The 18,601-nt window shown below is 43.1% G+C and overlaps 1 protein-coding gene across 2 annotated transcripts in view; it reads left to right on the plus strand.

The window, feature by feature from the left end:
- Positions 1-602: 602 nt before the first annotated feature.
- The window catches only part of RAX2 (retina and anterior neural fold homeobox 2), a 30,086-nt gene continuing 12,087 nt past the window's right edge, over positions 603-18,601 (plus strand). The window contains exons 1-2 of one of the 2 annotated variants that reach the window (XM_069216966.1): positions 603-913; positions 11,547-11,636. Coding sequence is in view for 1 of the 2 variants with exons in the window: in XM_069216965.1 (XP_069073066.1) it covers positions 11,685-11,958 (274 nt within the window). In the remaining variant the exon portion in view is untranslated. The other variant, XM_069216965.1, reaches the window with a different exon arrangement.

Here is an 18,601-nt window from a genome sequence, read left to right on the forward strand (position 1 = left end):
CTGGAATTGTTGTAAAGAGACATGTCCTAAGGTGCTTGTAACATATTCGTTGATTTTTGCGAACTGTGACTTTCGTTGAAATGTCACTGTATGTGACATATCCGTTCAAGTGTCTGGAGCTGTGATTTTTGTCGCAAAATACGACTTTTGTTGTAACGTCACTTCCTGCGATAGTTCAGTGGGAAAGTTGAGAGCTGTGACTTTTGTTGTGATGTTTTTGCACGTCCATTGCACATTTTGCGCAGTGCCCTGGCTGGGAAGGGGGCACCGTAAACTCAGTCTGACCCTGGGCCGGTGCCTCCATTGACCCCCTGCCCTCCGCAGCCAGCGCCCTCCCTTGCCCACAGACTTCTCTTGGCAGGGCTGTCGGTTCATGACAGGCCCCGAGCGCACTGCCGTGTCTCTCTCTCTCGAAGGCTTCCTATGCCCTGTAATGAGCGGATTACACAGGCCTCCCCACAGGAGACCTTTGTCTGCAAGACAATCGAGTTGGGAAAGCAAAATCTTTGTGTGTGCATCATTAGCAACCCGTCCCCCAGTACCAACCAGAACCCCCCTCTCGGAGGACCCCCAGCCAGCCAGGGATGAAGACATGGGAGATACATTTAGAGCAATTACTTGGACCGAAAGTCCCCGCCAATCACTCTTAAGGGGGCGGTCACCAATTAATAACCTCGCGTAATCTCCAGGACTCATTTCCAATCGGCAGAGTCCGGTGACATCTGTGGAGACTAAATAAAGATTCCAGCAAATCCCCGCCCGCGTCCTGCTCTCGATCTGTGACAAGTAAGAGCCGAGACCGAACTTTGGCGGCCAAAGCTCGCGGATTGCCGGGGCTGAGCTCTTTGTTTGCCCCGGTTCTTGCGGTAAATACCCCAGGAGCATCCACCTGCCGCGGGCCCGCTTCCCCCAGGTGAGTGCACCTTGTGGCCTTCCCACGACCGCCCCGCGCGACCCTTCCAAGATCACTGAAAATTGATTATCCCTTGGCTTTGATCCAGTTTGGTCCTAAAGTCTGCCCTCAACTCTTATTTTTGCCAAATTTGACTTAATTTTCTAAAACAGCAAGTGTTTTGATTTAGTATCCGTACAGAATCATCCGCTGGGATAACTATGGGAAAGTCAACATCTTAGAGTGTTTGAGAAGAGTGTAGGGTAATTTACTACAAGATACCAATCATATTTTAAGCCTCCAACTAATCTCTCAGGGTTTGCTATCATGTCCTACTACCTTGTTAGAGCCTTAGAAGGTGAAATGTTCATATAGTAAATCTTACAGGAATCTTACAAACTGCTGTAGTGTAGCGTAGACGGCTCCTCTGCGTTTTTCAAGAAGTTTATTAATCTCGTGTTAGGAATCCAAAGAAATTCATGAGGAATCTTGTAAGGATAATTTTGATAAAACCGTACACACCTCCGCTCCCCCCATATTTTACATCATTCTTCAGGTATGCGTAATGTTGGCTGAGAAGAAAGTCCTGAGTCTCAGTGTACTTACTGCAGACCCCTTTTGTGTACTGCAGACCAGAGGTACCAAACTGTGTAGGAGGTACTCAGCCTGTCCTACGTAGACTCATAAACTGAGTTAGTAATCGTAATCCAGGAACACACTTTACGAAGGTGTTCGACACCCCAGTGGTTGTAGTAACAACTACAGAGTACAAGTTTTGTTACTGATATAATTTTCGTAATTGTGCCTAGAAACTCAGACATTCAGGTACTTTCGCAAGCCTCAAGATCGGAGGTACTTGTCCTGGGGGTCACCCAAAGCTCCCTCAGAAAAATTCCTGATTATTGCAGATTTGCGTTTTTGATGTTTCTCTACAAACTTGTGCAACTGATACTTTTTTTTTTATCAACTTTACGTATGGATGCATCAATCAATTACAGAAAACTGCGCAAAAGTGCAGCTGGGCCTCTCCTACGCATTTTCCTTTCTCGCCATGCTTACGTGCAGCCGGAAGTTTACACAACACGGTTGGCGCATCCCTCAGAACCTCACGGACACCACAATATATCCCATATATGACGTTCTATAGACCCCGCTCTACCATCCACGCACTATCAACTTTGTAGTATCTTACTTGTCTACCCGGAAGTGTCTTGAGGCCTCGTCAAGACAGGAGGCGCTATGCTACAATACAATACCTTTGATAGGTTGGGACGGCTCATGGATATCCGCAGACACAACTTTCGATATATTCACTCAGTCACTAGTCTCAGGGTTTGGCAGCCACGATCTCCTGAGCCCATTTTACTGGAAGGTTTGGTTTCCCTTGGAGGACAGTGGTTGGCCTCTCTGTAGTATACCTACATCTGTGACTTAGTGAGACTTCTTTGTCCGGTCTCCCTAGATACACAAGTTTAGATAGTAAGGTACATTTGTAAGGAATGGGTGCGTGGGATGAAATGGAAATAGAACAAGCAGGAGTATGAAATGGAGGTAAAGTGGGAAAAAACCCCTGGGAATGTCTGGACTACTTTTATTGGGACCAGTCCCCGATTTCCTCATAAGGGTCATATGTGATGTGAAAATACAGTATTTTTGCAGCAGGAGGACCGATTTCAGTCCAAAGCTTATATTTCATAAGGTGTCTCGCTTGTCCCGAGAATCCAGTTTGAGGTCATCGATGCCTTGTGTCTAGTATCAGGATTTGTTTAATCTTCCAATGGCTGCGAGGGTGGCTATTCGTGGAGAGTTAGAGCGCGCATTGAGGCTTTCCAGGGCTGCGCAGAGTAGGTTGCAAGGGCTGCTTGGACACTGAATGGATTTCGCACTTGAGTTGCTCAGGCTTGTAAGGCAGCCCGGTGGGTTGCGCCCCTGCTGCACAGATGTGTGTGCAAGCTGCAGGTCCCAAGCTGTAACCCGGGCAGGCCCGCTCCGCCTGCAGCTCAGCAGAGGGCGACGAAAGAGTACAGGTGGGTGAGGGCGGGACTTGTAGTCCAAGTGCAGAGTACAAATACTCCACAGGCCTCGGGCACGCGCTGCTACTGCTGGAGTACTCACACAACCGCAATTACCTGAACAGGGGAGGAAGCTTAAAGTTCATAAAAACGTTCTCCTGCGAGACTTGCTTCAGTAAAAGTTGGGATTAACAGTCATCTGGGTCTGACCCCGGAGCTTTTGTTTTCGCTTTGCATTTTGAATCAGAAATACATTCCATTGAGTGTGAAAAGCCAGTAATATTTTTCAAATAGAACACAGGCTTCACTCTGTCTCTTTTAAATTAAAGACATCTGGGGTGATAAATGAACAATGAGTTGATAGCATATGACGTTCTAGGCGCTATGAGTGCGTCAGGACCCTACATCAATTCCAGGTGGAGGCAATATGGGGGAAAATAACACAAGTTATAATAGCTTTGGAGATAATGAGTGGGCATTGCAGGCACAAACTTACCCTGGAGGAAGGACGTGTCCCAAAACCCTCAAACATAGCTACAGAAACAAACACGAGGACCGCGGGAAATAACGTGACTTGCCCAGGGTCACACAGGGAGTGTGGGTGTGGAAGTCAGTTGCGCCGGCTTTAGAATTGGTGTTTCAGCCACGAGAGTGTATCAGGCAGGATTGAGCTCTCCTCAAGCGTCAGCTCTGACCCTGGGCACACAGGGAGCCCGGGTTGGGCGGGCGCTAGAGGGACAGCGCGCCAGAGGGACAGCGCGCCGAGATAGCTCAGTGAGCTGAGCAGCTGCTGCTAAGATTACTGTGGAGCCACAGGCTTTTCCTTCTCGGGTTGATGAAACCCGCACCAGTGCACTGGTGGTAAACAACGGACATTAGATGTGTGGTACGTGGTCATTCACTTTGTGTTGTGCACTGTATAATTGGTAAAATGTTACTAGGTGAGTCTGGCTTGGAGCACCTGCTGCCCACCAATGCCAGGGATGTCCAAGCTTTTGTATAATAAGAGCTACTAATGTTCAATTAAAATCATAATGAGCTACTAATATTAGTGTTTTAACAGTGACCACATCAGACAAGGTTACATTCGTGGCCACCCCATGCAAGATTACCAGCAGGGGTCAACTCAGTGCATCAGGCAGGGTCGCCAGTAGTAATGTAAAACAGGCTTTCATAAGTATTACATTCCTGCCACAGGTGCTGAGCCCCTGGCACAAAGATAATGTTAGTAGTGTTTCCCCACATGATTTATTACTAAAAAAAATCAGCTTTAAAAATATTTTGAAAATTGAGCCATTTTTTTCTTTAAACATCAGTTTATGAGTTCTGAAAGTACACATATATCCGTGTCGATTGAACAGTTTTGACACATTTATTTTATTTCAACCAAGCAGAAGGTTCCAGTTTAGCGGGCTGGGATGCACACAGGAGATCTACCTACCGGTAGCTTGAAGGCTACTAGTAAGCTCACGAGCTACTCGTTGGAGAAGCCTGCTCTGTGCTCTTCGACAAAAGTACCACAAACTGAGGGGCACAGAAACAGATCAGCTCCCGTGTCAATCGGGATTGTGTGTCATAATATCGTGTGACAAAGTACTGCTGTGCCGTAATATCGACTACAACAAAACCCTGAATACCAGTATACATTTATCGCCCTTAGGTTCACATCTAAATAGATATATAGTCAATTACACAGATCTGAGCTGAACCATGGCAAATCTATAATCACCCATATATACTGATCTTGACAATATATAATATATTTTTCAGGACAATAAATAAAACCTGATATTGGAGTAGAATAACTTCTTGGCAAACTTTCTGTTTTACTTTGCTGTAAAATGTAAGTACAGTCAGGCATAGAATTTTGTTTTAGAAAACTACGAGGGCAGTTATGTTGGGATGGCCAGACCTTCATTTTATGTTTTAGAGGAGGTGGTATTTAAACCTCTGATGTTAACTTTCCCATTGCTCATTGTAATACCTTCAAATGCTTCTCTTTGAGACACTTCCACATTGAATCCCTCAGTTTTTTAAAGTTTAGTTAATTACTGATGACAAAAGTAATAACGTATTGCAATTGTAAAATATAAAACACTGTTGGACATAATGAATTCAGAATCTATATTAACAAAAGTTTTCAAAATAGTATTTGTTTTAAAAATTGACAAAAAAATAGTATTGTTCTGGTTGGAGATCTAAATATGAAACAGATGCTGTGGTGGATCGTCCCGTTGGGAGTCAGGAGTTTGTCGATAGACCACAGCTTCAGCGGCCTGGCATGAGGAGGTTTCACCCCGGGCTTTCGGCCTCACCAAAGAACTTGCCTTTGGGTGATCTCGCGGCACACTGTAAGCTCATCCTCAGTGGTCATCTTGTCATACAAAATGGAGGCAGCGGCCACGAAGCTCGCCGTCAGCCCAATCTGATGGCTTTAATGATGGCAAGCAAGGGGACAGGGGAACATCAGATGAAGATTAATCTCTCCCTTGAACTGAGAGCCACCTGTCTTGCTAGTGTCTGTTGAAAAACTTTAATAGATCCACTTTTAGCAGACTTTAAGTCACCCTCCCTGCAACACTGGAGACAAATTCTTAGGATGTACCGAGTTAGAGGACCTCAAAGAAGATCAAGGAATCAGCACAGTTACTTCTCATTGAGGGTTGGTTACCGTCTCAGAAATGTTCCTGAACTGAAACATGTAATGCACAAGAAAAGTGCCTTCCTTAAGAAACAGAAATTTGCTTAAAAAATGAAACAACATTTTTGCCAAGATGGCTGTACTTTTCATAAAAGAATATTACCGCAGATGAATCACTTCTCTTAAGACTCAGTGTTTTTGGTCACACTTTATGGAATACTTCATCGGGGTTTTAAACAAATAAAAAGTTTGCAACAGGGTGTAGTTCCGTATTGTTATCATTCATTGAAGTGTGTAGTATAACACACCTCAGCCAAAGGAGGAAACCACACACAAATAAAATAAAACAATTTAAGAAGTGGGGGTCACAGCGAACCCTGGGCTGATGGGTGCCCCCTTCAAGGATCTAAGGCTGCAGGTACTGGCACCATGGCAGACCCAGTGAGACCACAAATACAACACGCACACATAGCTTAAGAGGACCTAATGGCCCTGTCATAATCCCCATGGTGAGGTCAATCCCTCGACAAGGCCTTCGCCCTGAAGTCAATGTGGTGCCCTCAAGCAGGGCAGCCTAGCGAGGATGGACTCTCCAGGGCTTCACTTAAGAAATACACATATTCACTCATCTATGTATTCAGTGACTTCTTTAGGGGCACAGAAACTTTAAAAAGTTGTTTTTTTAATTAAAGTTTATCGTCCCATGAAGAAGCATGGTCTCATGCAGTAACCATCTCTGAGCAGAAAGAAGAGCAGTGAGAGCTCTCCTGGTGTCTGAGCACCACACGAAAGGCCTTCATCCACCCTCACGCCACCTAAGTGCACGGATTTGGAAATGTTATACAGCGCAGGGCTTTGTCTTTTGGTCACTTTGGAACCATAAGATAACCAGAACATAATCTCTTTCTGGAAAGTTCCCATCATGAACCTATTCCTACAGCCCAGTTATGCCTCAGGCGAGTTCGGATCCACCAGTGGATCATTGTTGAAAAACACCCAACTCTGAGTTTAACAAGTTTTTTTTTCCAAGTCATTATGTTTTAACAGAAAACATTTTTAAATGTATTTTATATAACCTGTTTGAGGGAGGTTGGGATGTGTAAACAAAAATAGGGTTCAAGTTAGGCAACACAACAGAATAACTGATTTGTACTTTACATATTTATGTGCTATGCATTTTCTTATATTACAAGCACATAAATATGTTTGGCTTGCAATGGTTTTAGTCTGTAATTTATGGGTGCTAGTCATTTCTGGTTTTTGATGATTATTGGCAAATGCATTAGTTAAATAAAACAGCCCAATCATATTATTGTACTGGAATAACTATAGTTACGCCGCTCAAGCAAATCTGGCCCAATAAAAACGTGATTGAAAGTGGGTTTATTTATAGACATTCACATAAGACTAAAGTCAATACCATCACCATAGAATAGTCTAACCAACCCGAGAAAACACTGCTTACTGCCTCACAGGTTATGTTATAAGTACTTTACCAATTTAGAGAACTGGCCACATACTCAAAAGTATTTAATGCACTTTATTCTGACTGCACAGATGTAAGTGTATTCTACACATTAGTCCACCACCCATCAATAGTCCTTTTAGGTCTGGCTCGACAGCACAGCTGTCTGCAGACTTCATGTTACCAATTCTTTAAATCATACATAGAGTGGGCTTTGGCTACTGTCAGAAGAGTATCCCTCTCTCATCCCATGCTATTGGCTGCTGGGGGTATCATTCCACTATCCATTAAGTGCTTCCACTGGAATGCGTGAGGGACTATTTTACATCTGCAAAGTACACTCAATCATCACACTGTTTGTCACATTCAATTATTTATTTCATTTATGCTTCCCCCCCCCCCCCTCAGCATTGTCAATGCAATATATCTGTCTTTAAGATGCTAAAAAAACACTACTACATGCATGGTGTGAAACAGTCTTTATCAATGCATGTTATAAGAAGTGTTAGAACACTTAATCCAGACCTACTGGCTTTTCAGATGCTGTTTAAAGAATTCCCTAATCCTCCTCTTCCCTTCCCTCCCTCTGCTCTGCAGAAAATAAGATTCCACCAAAGGAGTTGTGCAAAATTCAAAGTTTTGGAAGCTGTGAAATTTGTGAAACTTCTGTGGATGAAATTTCGTATGAAAAACGTAGGTTTAATATATTTACCCTTCTAAAACACCTTTAAAAAAAAAAAAATATGTAATCAGGTACATTTTTACAAATTTGTCTGTATCAGCTTTAGGAAGTTGTTAAACTTTAAGAAAAAAAAAAGTCTAATTTTTTTGTGTAAGGTTGGTTAACTTGGCACACCTCTATATCCTGGATTTCCAGAGGTATTTTCTTCTTTTAATTTGAGTTGCCGCACCCTATTCCCTGTGTATTGTGCTATCCTCTGAATGTGATGTGGTACGATTACTAAATTGCTTATTTATTTAGTTCAGAAGATCTGCTTTTTAATCTGTCTTCCCAATTTTATAACATTGTGAGAGGGGGTACGGGCAGAAGGGTTATTTAATATCCAGTGACAAAAGAAAGCTACTTGCCAATTTTACATTTTAGATACATGACCGGACATCGGCATTGAGCACGGCGGGAGGGGTCTTGGGGAAAGAACCTAGAATGTCGACATAAGGAGATATTTACTGCTTCATGGAAGAATGGGGTATGCAGATTGTGGAGAAAGGGGATGCGTTTGGTGGTTGAAGGGGACTATAAAGTTTTTGAGATGGGATGGCATTGATGACCATAAATCCATCGACATATTTACCATGGGGAGTGAAAGCCAAGTCAAGGAAAGCCAGATACATGCCATATTTTCAGGATAATCTCTCATTGTAGAAATTAATTACACTTATATCCATTGTATGCAAAATTATATTAGGTGGAATATTGGAAAATATGGCATGGATCGACCCAACTGGACCTGCGCTGGACATGGACTGCATACGCAGGTTGGACTAGTATATTGTTCATCGGCATTTAAATAATGGACTGCAGGGAAAGTTAGTCTTTCAGTCAGAAGCACAAAAAAAGTTTTTGGTCCATGAACTTTGATATAATCTGAAGTAGGCTCCCTACTGAACGCCTAGCCATACACAAGTATTCTTGGAGAAATAGTGAACAGGTAATGCAGACTCATGGGAGGGTCGTGTGTTATTCTCAGGTCGCAAATAAGTCTCTGTGCAAAAACAATGATTGTTTAGGACCAGAAAATATTTCTGTGCTGCAATGAACCACTTCCACTTTAGAAATTGCTAGGAAGGGAAAGGACGCCCATTTTATGCTCACTTTTCTTAACCATTTCTAATGGTCCGTAGAGTGTACATTGCTTCACTCAACACATTTGAGAGATGCGTAGGTAACTTGCAACCTTGATGTTGCACAACCTAAGAATCATAGGCTTGTAGACTAGAAAATCAATTTTCTAGGTCAATAGTCACACATCCTGCTTTGGGTCATCCGGTTATTTCAAAGGCTGGTTGGGCGCATCACAAACCTACCACTTTGATGGTATCCTACTGTCCAACCTGTGCCAAGTCTCCAAAATAGAGTCTGATCTTCTGCTGGAAGATAAGAAAACATTTTGGGGGTCGATTTGTAGATATGAAGGTCTCCACCCTATGGCACTTACCTGAACACCTCCACCTCAAAGCAAGCTTTCGGAAGTACAGAAAAGGCCTCAAAGATATAATAGTTGGCATGTTAGCGAACTCCTGCTACCTGCCTCACAAGCCTGGGACCGAACCACTAAACACATTGTTTCCAAGCTTGTGATGACCATGCCTCCCTGTGCCTTCGTAACGCCTACTACTACTCTTTGTCCAACACTGCAAAGCACCGAAAGGCAGCCACACAGCAGACTGAGCGTTAAATAAATAAATATGATATGAACTTAAAGTATCATTGATCTATAAACAGCAATGGATAGGAACTAGCCTTGTGTGTTTGTTACATACCATATCAGGTGTGTGGCAATGGGTTCCAAAGTGCTGGTCATAGATTATGGAAGGCCTGTGATTAAAGAGGGTTGAGGGTTCTGGTCATACACCAAGAAAAGGCTGTTGACAATGATGGAGAGTTCTTACCACATACCTTGCAGGGGAAAGTGTTCTAGCCACGCTTAAACCAAGGGTTGTGAACGTATGCGGGCTGTGCTTACCACATACCAAGGGTAGACAAGGTATTAGAGTCTTGCCACATACCTGCAATAACAAGTGCTGTAGCAGACAAGTGCTGACCCGACTCTTCTTGTCTCATACCATAAAATACATCAGGCTCTAAGGTAGGTATGACAGCTCCTGCCACACATCCTCATTGCATTAACAGACTCTGGAGGAGAGAAGTGTGTCCCACCACATGTCTACATTTGACTACCAGGGATTGTGGATAAGGGTCAGGTGTCCTGCGACTCTATTAAGCACCATAAACTCCGAAGTGCAGTATTGTTTGGGACTTTGAGGGAGTAGTCATCCTGCCTCAACTGAAATGAGAAAAGGCTCTCGACAGAGTGGAAGTGGAAAAATCGACGCATTCTCAACATCATGAAGTGATGTTTTGAAGTCCAGCCAGTAGGCCACCAGGCCATGTGGCATGGTACTCAGTGAAGGCCCCAACTCAGCCCATACACAATAGCCTTGAAAATGTACACTCGCATTTATTGGATGCCAAGAGGCCATTTCACAGATATGTGAACTCACATTCACAAGGCGGAAAAATATCCCTTACAAAAGATATGGTTCATTTAATGTGGCCACAGACTGTTCGATTTGGTCCACGTGTAGTAAAGCAGCCGCCTGCACCACTTCTAGGTTATGCCCAGTCTTTCATGCGGGGGTCTCCAGATGTCAGCAGATCCCACTTCTTTAACCATGTCCCATAAAGGAGCATCTTGACATACATGGGCATTGAGGGGCCCATCAACGGAATGAGTTTTATTTTGGCCCTTAAGTTAGGGGACAGTATCTACAAAAAATCCCCAGGTGAACACATAGAAATGTATGTCCATTGTAGACTCCCAAAGGTTGGCCGAATGCCCTAAAATGACTGGTGCACAGTGTGCACAAGATAGACAATATGTAAGAGCAAATTTTTTGGACATGTGCACTTGCAACTTTTTTCTTTTTATCTTCACCTAATACCATTCACAAGGTAGAGAAATTCCTGATCATACACCACCAGGAAATATGGAGGATTGCACAGGTTTTTTCCACTCAATTTCCAAACTTCATTTGGCCTTTTTAGCACTATGGGAAGATGCATCGATTGGATGTGAAAAACTAACGATAAGGTTTGCAAATTCCTACAGCTTTGCGGGTGTTCACTACTGCAGACGTCAATCACTGTTGTAAAATATTTCATGATTATTTATTAATTGGTCAGTTAGGGGATTTGCGTAAAGGTATTGAAAAATGTGTGTGTCCATGCTACGGTCCTGCTGCTTGCGTTGCATGGTCTATCTTATCTTCGTTTAGACGCAGTTCTAGTTTGGAGAAGGTCAACGCCTGCCTTAGGTTGGTGCAGGCTGCAGTCTTCCTTAACCAGTTGTAGCCCGCAGCTTCTCCTAACTTTGTGTAGTTAGCAGCCTGCCTTTATTTGCTGCAGGTTTAAGTATGTGCAAAACATGATCTGCATTTTGTTTACATAGTAGATTGTGCAAGCGAGTAACCTCCTTTGTGTTGGTCAAAGCCTGACTAACCTTGCGTACGACACAACTATCTTAAATGTAGCGAGTTCACAGCCTGCCTAAAAGTTTGTAAGCTGCAGTTGAAGCAGTATTGAGTATTTTACACTGTATGTGTGCAGAGTGTAGGCTGCCTAAGTGTTTGTAGATAAGGACCTGGCTTTGAGGTACACTCTAGATGTGTAGACAAGAGATTGCCGGGATTCCCATTTGTTGTGTGTATTCTTTTGTTTCAAATGTGGTTCAAGTCAAAGGAATTGTTTTCAGAGTTTTGTTAACTATATTTTTTTTTTTACTGTTTTATTCACAGATTAAGGCAGTGCCTGTACAGTTGACCACCAACCTGAGACCAGTGACCAGCAGGAAGACATCTATCGTGTGCCTGGTCAGTTTTTGGCAGGTACGTTTGCACTTCAACCTCTGGGCCTGGCAGGGCTGACAGTGGGGCATGTCAGCGGCACCAATGTTCCTGGGCACCATGAATGGTCTTCAGGAAGCAGGTGCTGCCACCCTGCCCCAGGCGCTCAGGAGCATGGGTCATGTGCACAGCATCAACGTCATTCTGGGACACGTCCGGGACCAGGAGGAGGCACTGCTAAGTACTCTTTTGCCCGTGCCTTTTTCAGTGCTTAGTGGCTCAGCCAACCTGGAACAGCAGCAGTTGCCACCTTACACACACCTTACCTCCCTCGGCTCTGATACGGACCAGTCAACTCCACGCGGTAAAATGCCCTTTAACATCAGGTGTGAGTCAGGGAGAGGTGGAATGAGCGTAGAGTGGTGACCCACCTCTCATGAAGGCAGTAGCATGACTCAAGAGGAAAGGGACATGTGTATGAGGGAAAAGAGTCTTTCTTCTAATGTGGAGTGTTATGGTGGGTAATATTGAAACGCAGTGCTATGTAGATATGAATCTTGGAAAAGAAGATCTCCTGGCCCATATCAACACCACAAGTCTCTTATAAAGGAATCTTGCCACATAATAAACACACACACATATAACCTGCACATATCCACACACTTTCACAGGGAAATGCTCCCTTCCTAGCTTCAATGATTCCAAGAGAAAGGTCTGAATATATCACATCAGCTCTCACAGCAGTGATACGGAAAAGTAAGTGCCACGTGGTAAAATGCCATTTAACATAATTTGGGAGTTAGAGAGGGTGCCAAAAGGAATGAAGTGCCAACATATCTTTTTTTAAAGTAGTAGCATAATTTAAGAGGAAAGGCCATGACGCTCTAGAAACACAAGAGGAAAAACTAGATTAGGTTATGGTCATCTAGGTTTAGTGATTTATAAACCAGGCATAACCATGGCATTTCCATGAACATAAAAGCAATGTAGTGTAAGGATAATTAGGATCATTCTTTCACTATAGAATCTTATGGTATGTAACTTTGAAAGGTGGTGCTGTATATGTATTGATATTGAAAGATAATTTCCCCTGGTCTTTATCAACACTGGCGGTCTCCTAGCACGTGGGTTCCTCTCTGAATCAAAGCACAGCCAATTGTAGTGGACATACAAGTTTCTGGGGTTACACTCAATATTTACCCGTTTTGTGTCCAAGTGGTGGCTGCAAATGATCTCACAATCTAAAGACAGTGTCACTTTAAAAGTGTCTTTGGCTGAGACATTAAATTTGATATGTTTCTGAACTTTTGTTTTGCACGATTTAAAAAAATGTAGTATGCCTTTGTGAAATTGGCATCCTCTGATCTTCGGCTGAAGACCTCCAATAAACAATAGCCGACACAATGTGAAAGTTGTTGAGAAAAAAAGTTGACTAAAAGGATGCTTTGGACAGACAGCTCATCGTGTAGATGAGCAAAAGACTATGTAGGTCACTCAATAACATCAGCATCCTCTAGATATGATCAACTTCCCGGTCCCTCGCTAAGTTAGGCACAGACCACTACATGTCAGAGAATCAGCTGTTTTGATTGTGTTTGGTCCTTTGTTTTATTGCGTTACGTTTATTTCATAAGGTATTGAGTGGTTCACTCTAAGAGACTGCGCTCGTGTTGCTAGTTTGGTAGGAGTTACTGTTCCAGTCATGCCACATAGAGACAATTTATCCTCTAGGCCAGAGGTCTTCAAACTGGGGGGTGGGCCCCCCTAGGAGGGCCTCAAGTGATCCCAGGGGGGGCCCCAGACTCTGGCCAAAATAATTATTATACAGATAACAGGCCTTTGTTTTAAGCAGAAGCATGTTACTGCAGTTTTAAAAAGGTAACAGTACTTAACTGCAATGTTTAAATAGGTTTAGGCATATTTAAACATAGCCATGTTTATAAAATAATTGTGAAAAATTCTGAGGGGGGGCCCAATGATTTTTTTTTTTTCAAATGGGGGGGCGCGGCATTAAAAAGTTTGGAGACCTCTGCTCTAGGTGTTTGCAACAGTTGGCTGCTTTATTTTGTATCCTCTGGTAAATTGCTATTGTGTGCCCATATTGGTCCCAGAATATCCTTGTCAGGATATTGCCTAACAAAAATATTGTCTCTTTAATAAGAGTTGCGAAAATGTTGCCTCATTAGCGTTAAAAGACTAGCTACACCCCATTGGATCATATTTTGCAAACGTTGCTTAGGACACAATATTTATGTTAGACTTTATTTCTGTATGAGATATTCTAACATAACAACCATGTGTCCTTTCAAACAACCAATTTTGCTCACTAGATTCCTGCAACTGCTATTGTCGATATTAGCCTTTGGTACCCACTATGGCATGTTCTCTTTTTTAAACCACCTCACCGGTATACGCTACACTCTCCCCCCACTCCACCGCGCATTGAGGCCCTAATGGGGGAGTAGCTCTGCTTTGCAAGCACTGATTGATTGATTCTGTGGAAGGATCTTGGAGTAGTGCTGCCCTGATCTACTCCATTTTTATTGATTTTTACTTCTTTTGAACTTCTTATCGGTTGCTGAGCTCTGTCATCTTTCTGTAAATAGTTTTATTATGTGATGTATTTTGGTTTGAACGGTCGCAATCAGTTTTCAGGTTTTGTTTCTCCCATGCCCGAACTTTATTTGGTTTATATTTTTTGACAATTTGAATAACTTCTCATTCTATGGGCAGTTTAGTAGGATTTTTTATCTACCTGTTTTGTTTATTTTTTGTACAACAGGTAGTCAACCACTAATAAACAAGGCAAAAATCCAAATGTAATAATTATCTATTCAATTATCTTGTCAAACACCAGTTCCCTTGATTGGTCAGATGATACACACATTCCAATTTTTTATTAAAGAAAACTCTATTACGCATCAGAAGAAGTTCATACATAGGTAGGGGGGTTCCCATAACTGTACAAATTTGATACGTGACTTCCAGACCAGGCAAAGTCCTCTCTGAGCTCTGCTATTGACAAGAACACAATTACAGTTGCTATAGTTCTTCACTGTCGGCTACTTCATCTTCAGCCATTGACTTAGCTGCAGGGAAGTGAAGATTATTTAAAAAAGAAACTTGATCCTCAGTATTCCTGAACTCCAAGTAGCATAAATGTTGTGTACACAGTCTTGAGAAACAGTGAATTTTCCTTGACGCCTCCACTCCAATCCTACATTGAATTTTGCTTACCTGGACATGGAATTGTCAGGAGGGTAAAGTCAATTTTGACTCTACTCAGATCTATGGTTCATTACACTGTTGGTAAACTGTATCTTAAGTTGTTGGAGGCAGTGCTCCCTTGAAATCGACAACCCTACAAGCTAGGCATGAGTTCCCCAAGCATACTCAGCATTAGTAGATGCGGCCTTCGTTAGGACTGATTTATAGCACGCAAATCAGTTAGTTCATATATCATACTAACATATCAGCTTTCTTGGACAGGGAAGCTAAAGGCCTGACAGGTGCATTATAGCGTGAATTAGGTTGAACTTTTTAATCGAAAAAGAGCATTTTGTTTGGAATTTCCTGGGGTCTATGATAAAAGAGGACTTCAGTCGCATGAATGTGTTTTCATTTGGTGAAGTTCACTTGGTCCTGCACTTGAAGCCATCATCCCTAATGGGCGAGCAGATACAACATGAGATTGACAAGGTAGCACAGGGCAGCCAGGCAGGCGGCAATAAAAGACTCAGGCACAGGGAAGTCCTGGACAAAAGCCGTCAATATTCCTTAGTCCTCTGTGCCACCACTGACCGCGCACTGATCATGGCAACAAGTTATAAAATTATTAGTTGATTACATACAGAGTAGTAGTAGTAGTAGTAGTAGTAGTAGAAGAGTGTGTGTGTGTGAAAGCAGAGGGGGCTGCTGAGACATTGTCACATACACACACCTCTGCAAGTACTAAAAATAGGTGCAAATTGAATTTACATCCATTTCCGCGCTCACGTCCATTAGTAAATGAGCACAAAGACCATGCACTGGTGTGCTTGTGTGAGCCGTGTGCCACCTGGCTCTATGTGGGGTAATTACCCATTAAAAAAACAAAAAAAACACTGTGACACAAGTAAGAATGCATGCAAATCCTGCTCACAACACTATTCTGCATTATTTAGTCGCAGGTAATAATTGTGAGCAAAAACATATCAAGCACCTGGCGCAAATGTTACTTATACAGGCAGGGATGGAATAGACACAAACAGGCAGGCACAGAGCAGTCAGTGTCACAGAAAGACAGGCACAGAGTATCCTCAGGCAATGACAGCACAGCTCTCTGCTCAATTGTGATTTTAAAATTACACTAGTGGACGTACCATGCCAAGGAGGCCCACCAGCTTCAGTTCTAGAGGACTTTGAGTAGGGTTTTGTTTGCCCTGCTGCAGCATTCCCTAATTTTAATGTACACACTCGACTTATGGGTCTGGGGTTTGACAGCACAGCTGTCAATCAGACCTACTGCTCACTATATACATAGAGTAGACTTTGGGTCTTCCCCTTTCAACCCTTGGCTTTCAGCAACCATCCCCAGTCAGCCATTGGCTTCAGACTTTGTCAATCACGTCTTGGCTCAGCACATTGGCGAATCCGTCTCTTACATAATTGGCTATTGCTGTTTGTGTGCCCTTCTGCATTCACTCGAGTGCTGCCTTGTACAGCACGAGGGACTACTTTACAACTACTCCCTGTCCACTCCTGTTGGCTTCCTCCTGTGTGTGTCCCTTCAATGTGCCATTGTTGCAGATGCTAGCAAATAAAATCCAGACCTACTGGCTTTTACAATGTTTAATAAATGTAGGTTTGGTTCATTTCTTGTCTTGTTATGGCTTCTTGTTCGTCTTTTGGCCCCCAGTTTTCAATCTGTGCTCCTTTCCTTGTGCACTCTGAAGCTGGCCTTCCTTGCATTTGTTTTGCACAATATAAATAATAAACATACACAAAGAACATTCACATGACTGTTGTTGTGCACACTATGTCCACAAGTACATCTTCAATGCAAAGATGTTGGTCACATACTCCAGGTTGCATTGGTGAAAGACCGAAGTTGTCAGTAACATCCACTCTCTCCACAGTGTTTGTTTGTTTCCTTTCCCTCATTGCCTCTACCTGACATTCACTCGGCATGATGTGATTCAGAAAGCTCCCAGGGTGCACCAGGACCACTGACTGATGTCTAGCAAAAGGATTATAGCCTGGAATATTGAGTAAATAAACATTGTGATATCTTAACGTTGTAGCCAAAATATCGAGGACCAAAATATTGAAAAGTAAGTGCATATAGGAAAGTTTAGAATTACATTTCTCAACTCCACACCTTCTGACCTTCTATATGTATCATCAGGCACAAATATGTGAAGTTGGGTACAGCAAATATAGTCATACTTACCTGTCGACAATTTTGCCCTCAATACTTTGGCTATGATATTAAGGTATAAAGATATTCCCTACAATACATTTCAGGACTCACACCTACCATAAGTGACCCTTCTCTTTTCTTGAGGAAGCAAGCTTCCTTGATTGATAAGGAGGCAGACGGCTCAAGGCCTTCTCTCTTGAAATACCACTTGTAATGTGACTCAGAGGTGATCCCTGCTTGTTCTACCCAAGGAAGATCTAGGCTACCGAGGTCAAGATAAAGCATCCTGGTGGATCAGTAGTCGCAATACCCGAGTGCCTCCGTACGAATCTATGCACCGTACCTCTCCTCCCTGAAGGGATGCTACATTAGGGCTCTCCTATGGCACAGATCCACTACATGGGTGATGCAGAATTGGGACCTGCAAGCCCTCGCCCCTGTGCATGAATTTGTATCGCTTTCACCTAGTTAGCAATATCTAACTTCAGTCCCCATCGCTGGATCATGAGCACTTAACCTTTCAAGGGACTAGCTACTGAAGACCTCAGGCTGTGTGAAAGTCCAGATGTTGGAACACCCTACACCTAGCAGACAAATGTTACTACAACCAGTTTTCCTGTAACCCCTGCTCACACGTTTGCCATTGCTCAGTGTACACAAGGAAGAATAGAAAATCCCGCCTGTCACCGTCAGAAGGCAACTGGTCCATTTTCATTTCTCGTGGCCCCCGACTGCAAGGAGACAAACACCAGAAGCACCTCACCACAAGCAGCAGGAACCAGCATCACACCTGCCGTGCTCTCTGGTGGACTCCAACCGAGAGGTAGGTGTGTGTGTGTGGGGGGGGGTAGTGTAACCAATTCCTATGGGAAACGTACAAATCTGAAATTGATGGAAGCAACAATTTCGGCCATTGGTGGCACCCAATCTCAACCGTAAGCTGTCCAAGGTTTATAGGCAAGTTATGGAAAAGAGAGCAAAACTATGCTAATATCAAGATGGATTGGTTTATTATACAAATGCAAGGACTGTGGCAGCAAAACAGAACCAAACAGAGTGTGTAAAACAGTATTGCAAGACTGCTAACTCTCACAGACCAACAGGAAGTCTACTATGATGGCCACCTAACCCCCCCAGAGACTCCCGGTACTCAGACGTTCAGCACCAAAGACAGCTCTGAGCACGTCCATAGTACCGAAAGGCCTGTAGGAGAACATCCTCCCATTGCTATGTCATTTGTGGTCCTCCGTTCCCACAAAATAATGTTGACCATCAAGCTTAATTGGGAAGCCGACATTCACTGCATGTGCAAGGGCCAGGCGATTCTACACAGATCAGAGGTAAGGGAGTGGCTGCTGGCCTGCCATTGGCACAGCACATTAAGACTTGGTTTAGAACCCCAGCCAAAACAAATTGGTTGGCAAGTAATATATCCAGACATGTTTGTTTCATTCATATCTGGTACTTGTAGGTTGCTTTGCATTATGATTGACCTATACATTTTAACATGGAAAGGAAAACAGCAGTGGACAGCTCTTCAGACAAAGATCGGTTCAGTAACATTCTATTGTTTGTGGAACAAATGGTAAAATGTTATTTTGATAAA

The sequence above is a fragment of the Pleurodeles waltl genome, chromosome 12 (genome assembly GCF_031143425.1).
Source record: "Pleurodeles waltl isolate 20211129_DDA chromosome 12, aPleWal1.hap1.20221129, whole genome shotgun sequence".
NCBI lineage: Eukaryota > Metazoa > Chordata > Amphibia > Caudata > Salamandridae > Pleurodeles > Pleurodeles waltl.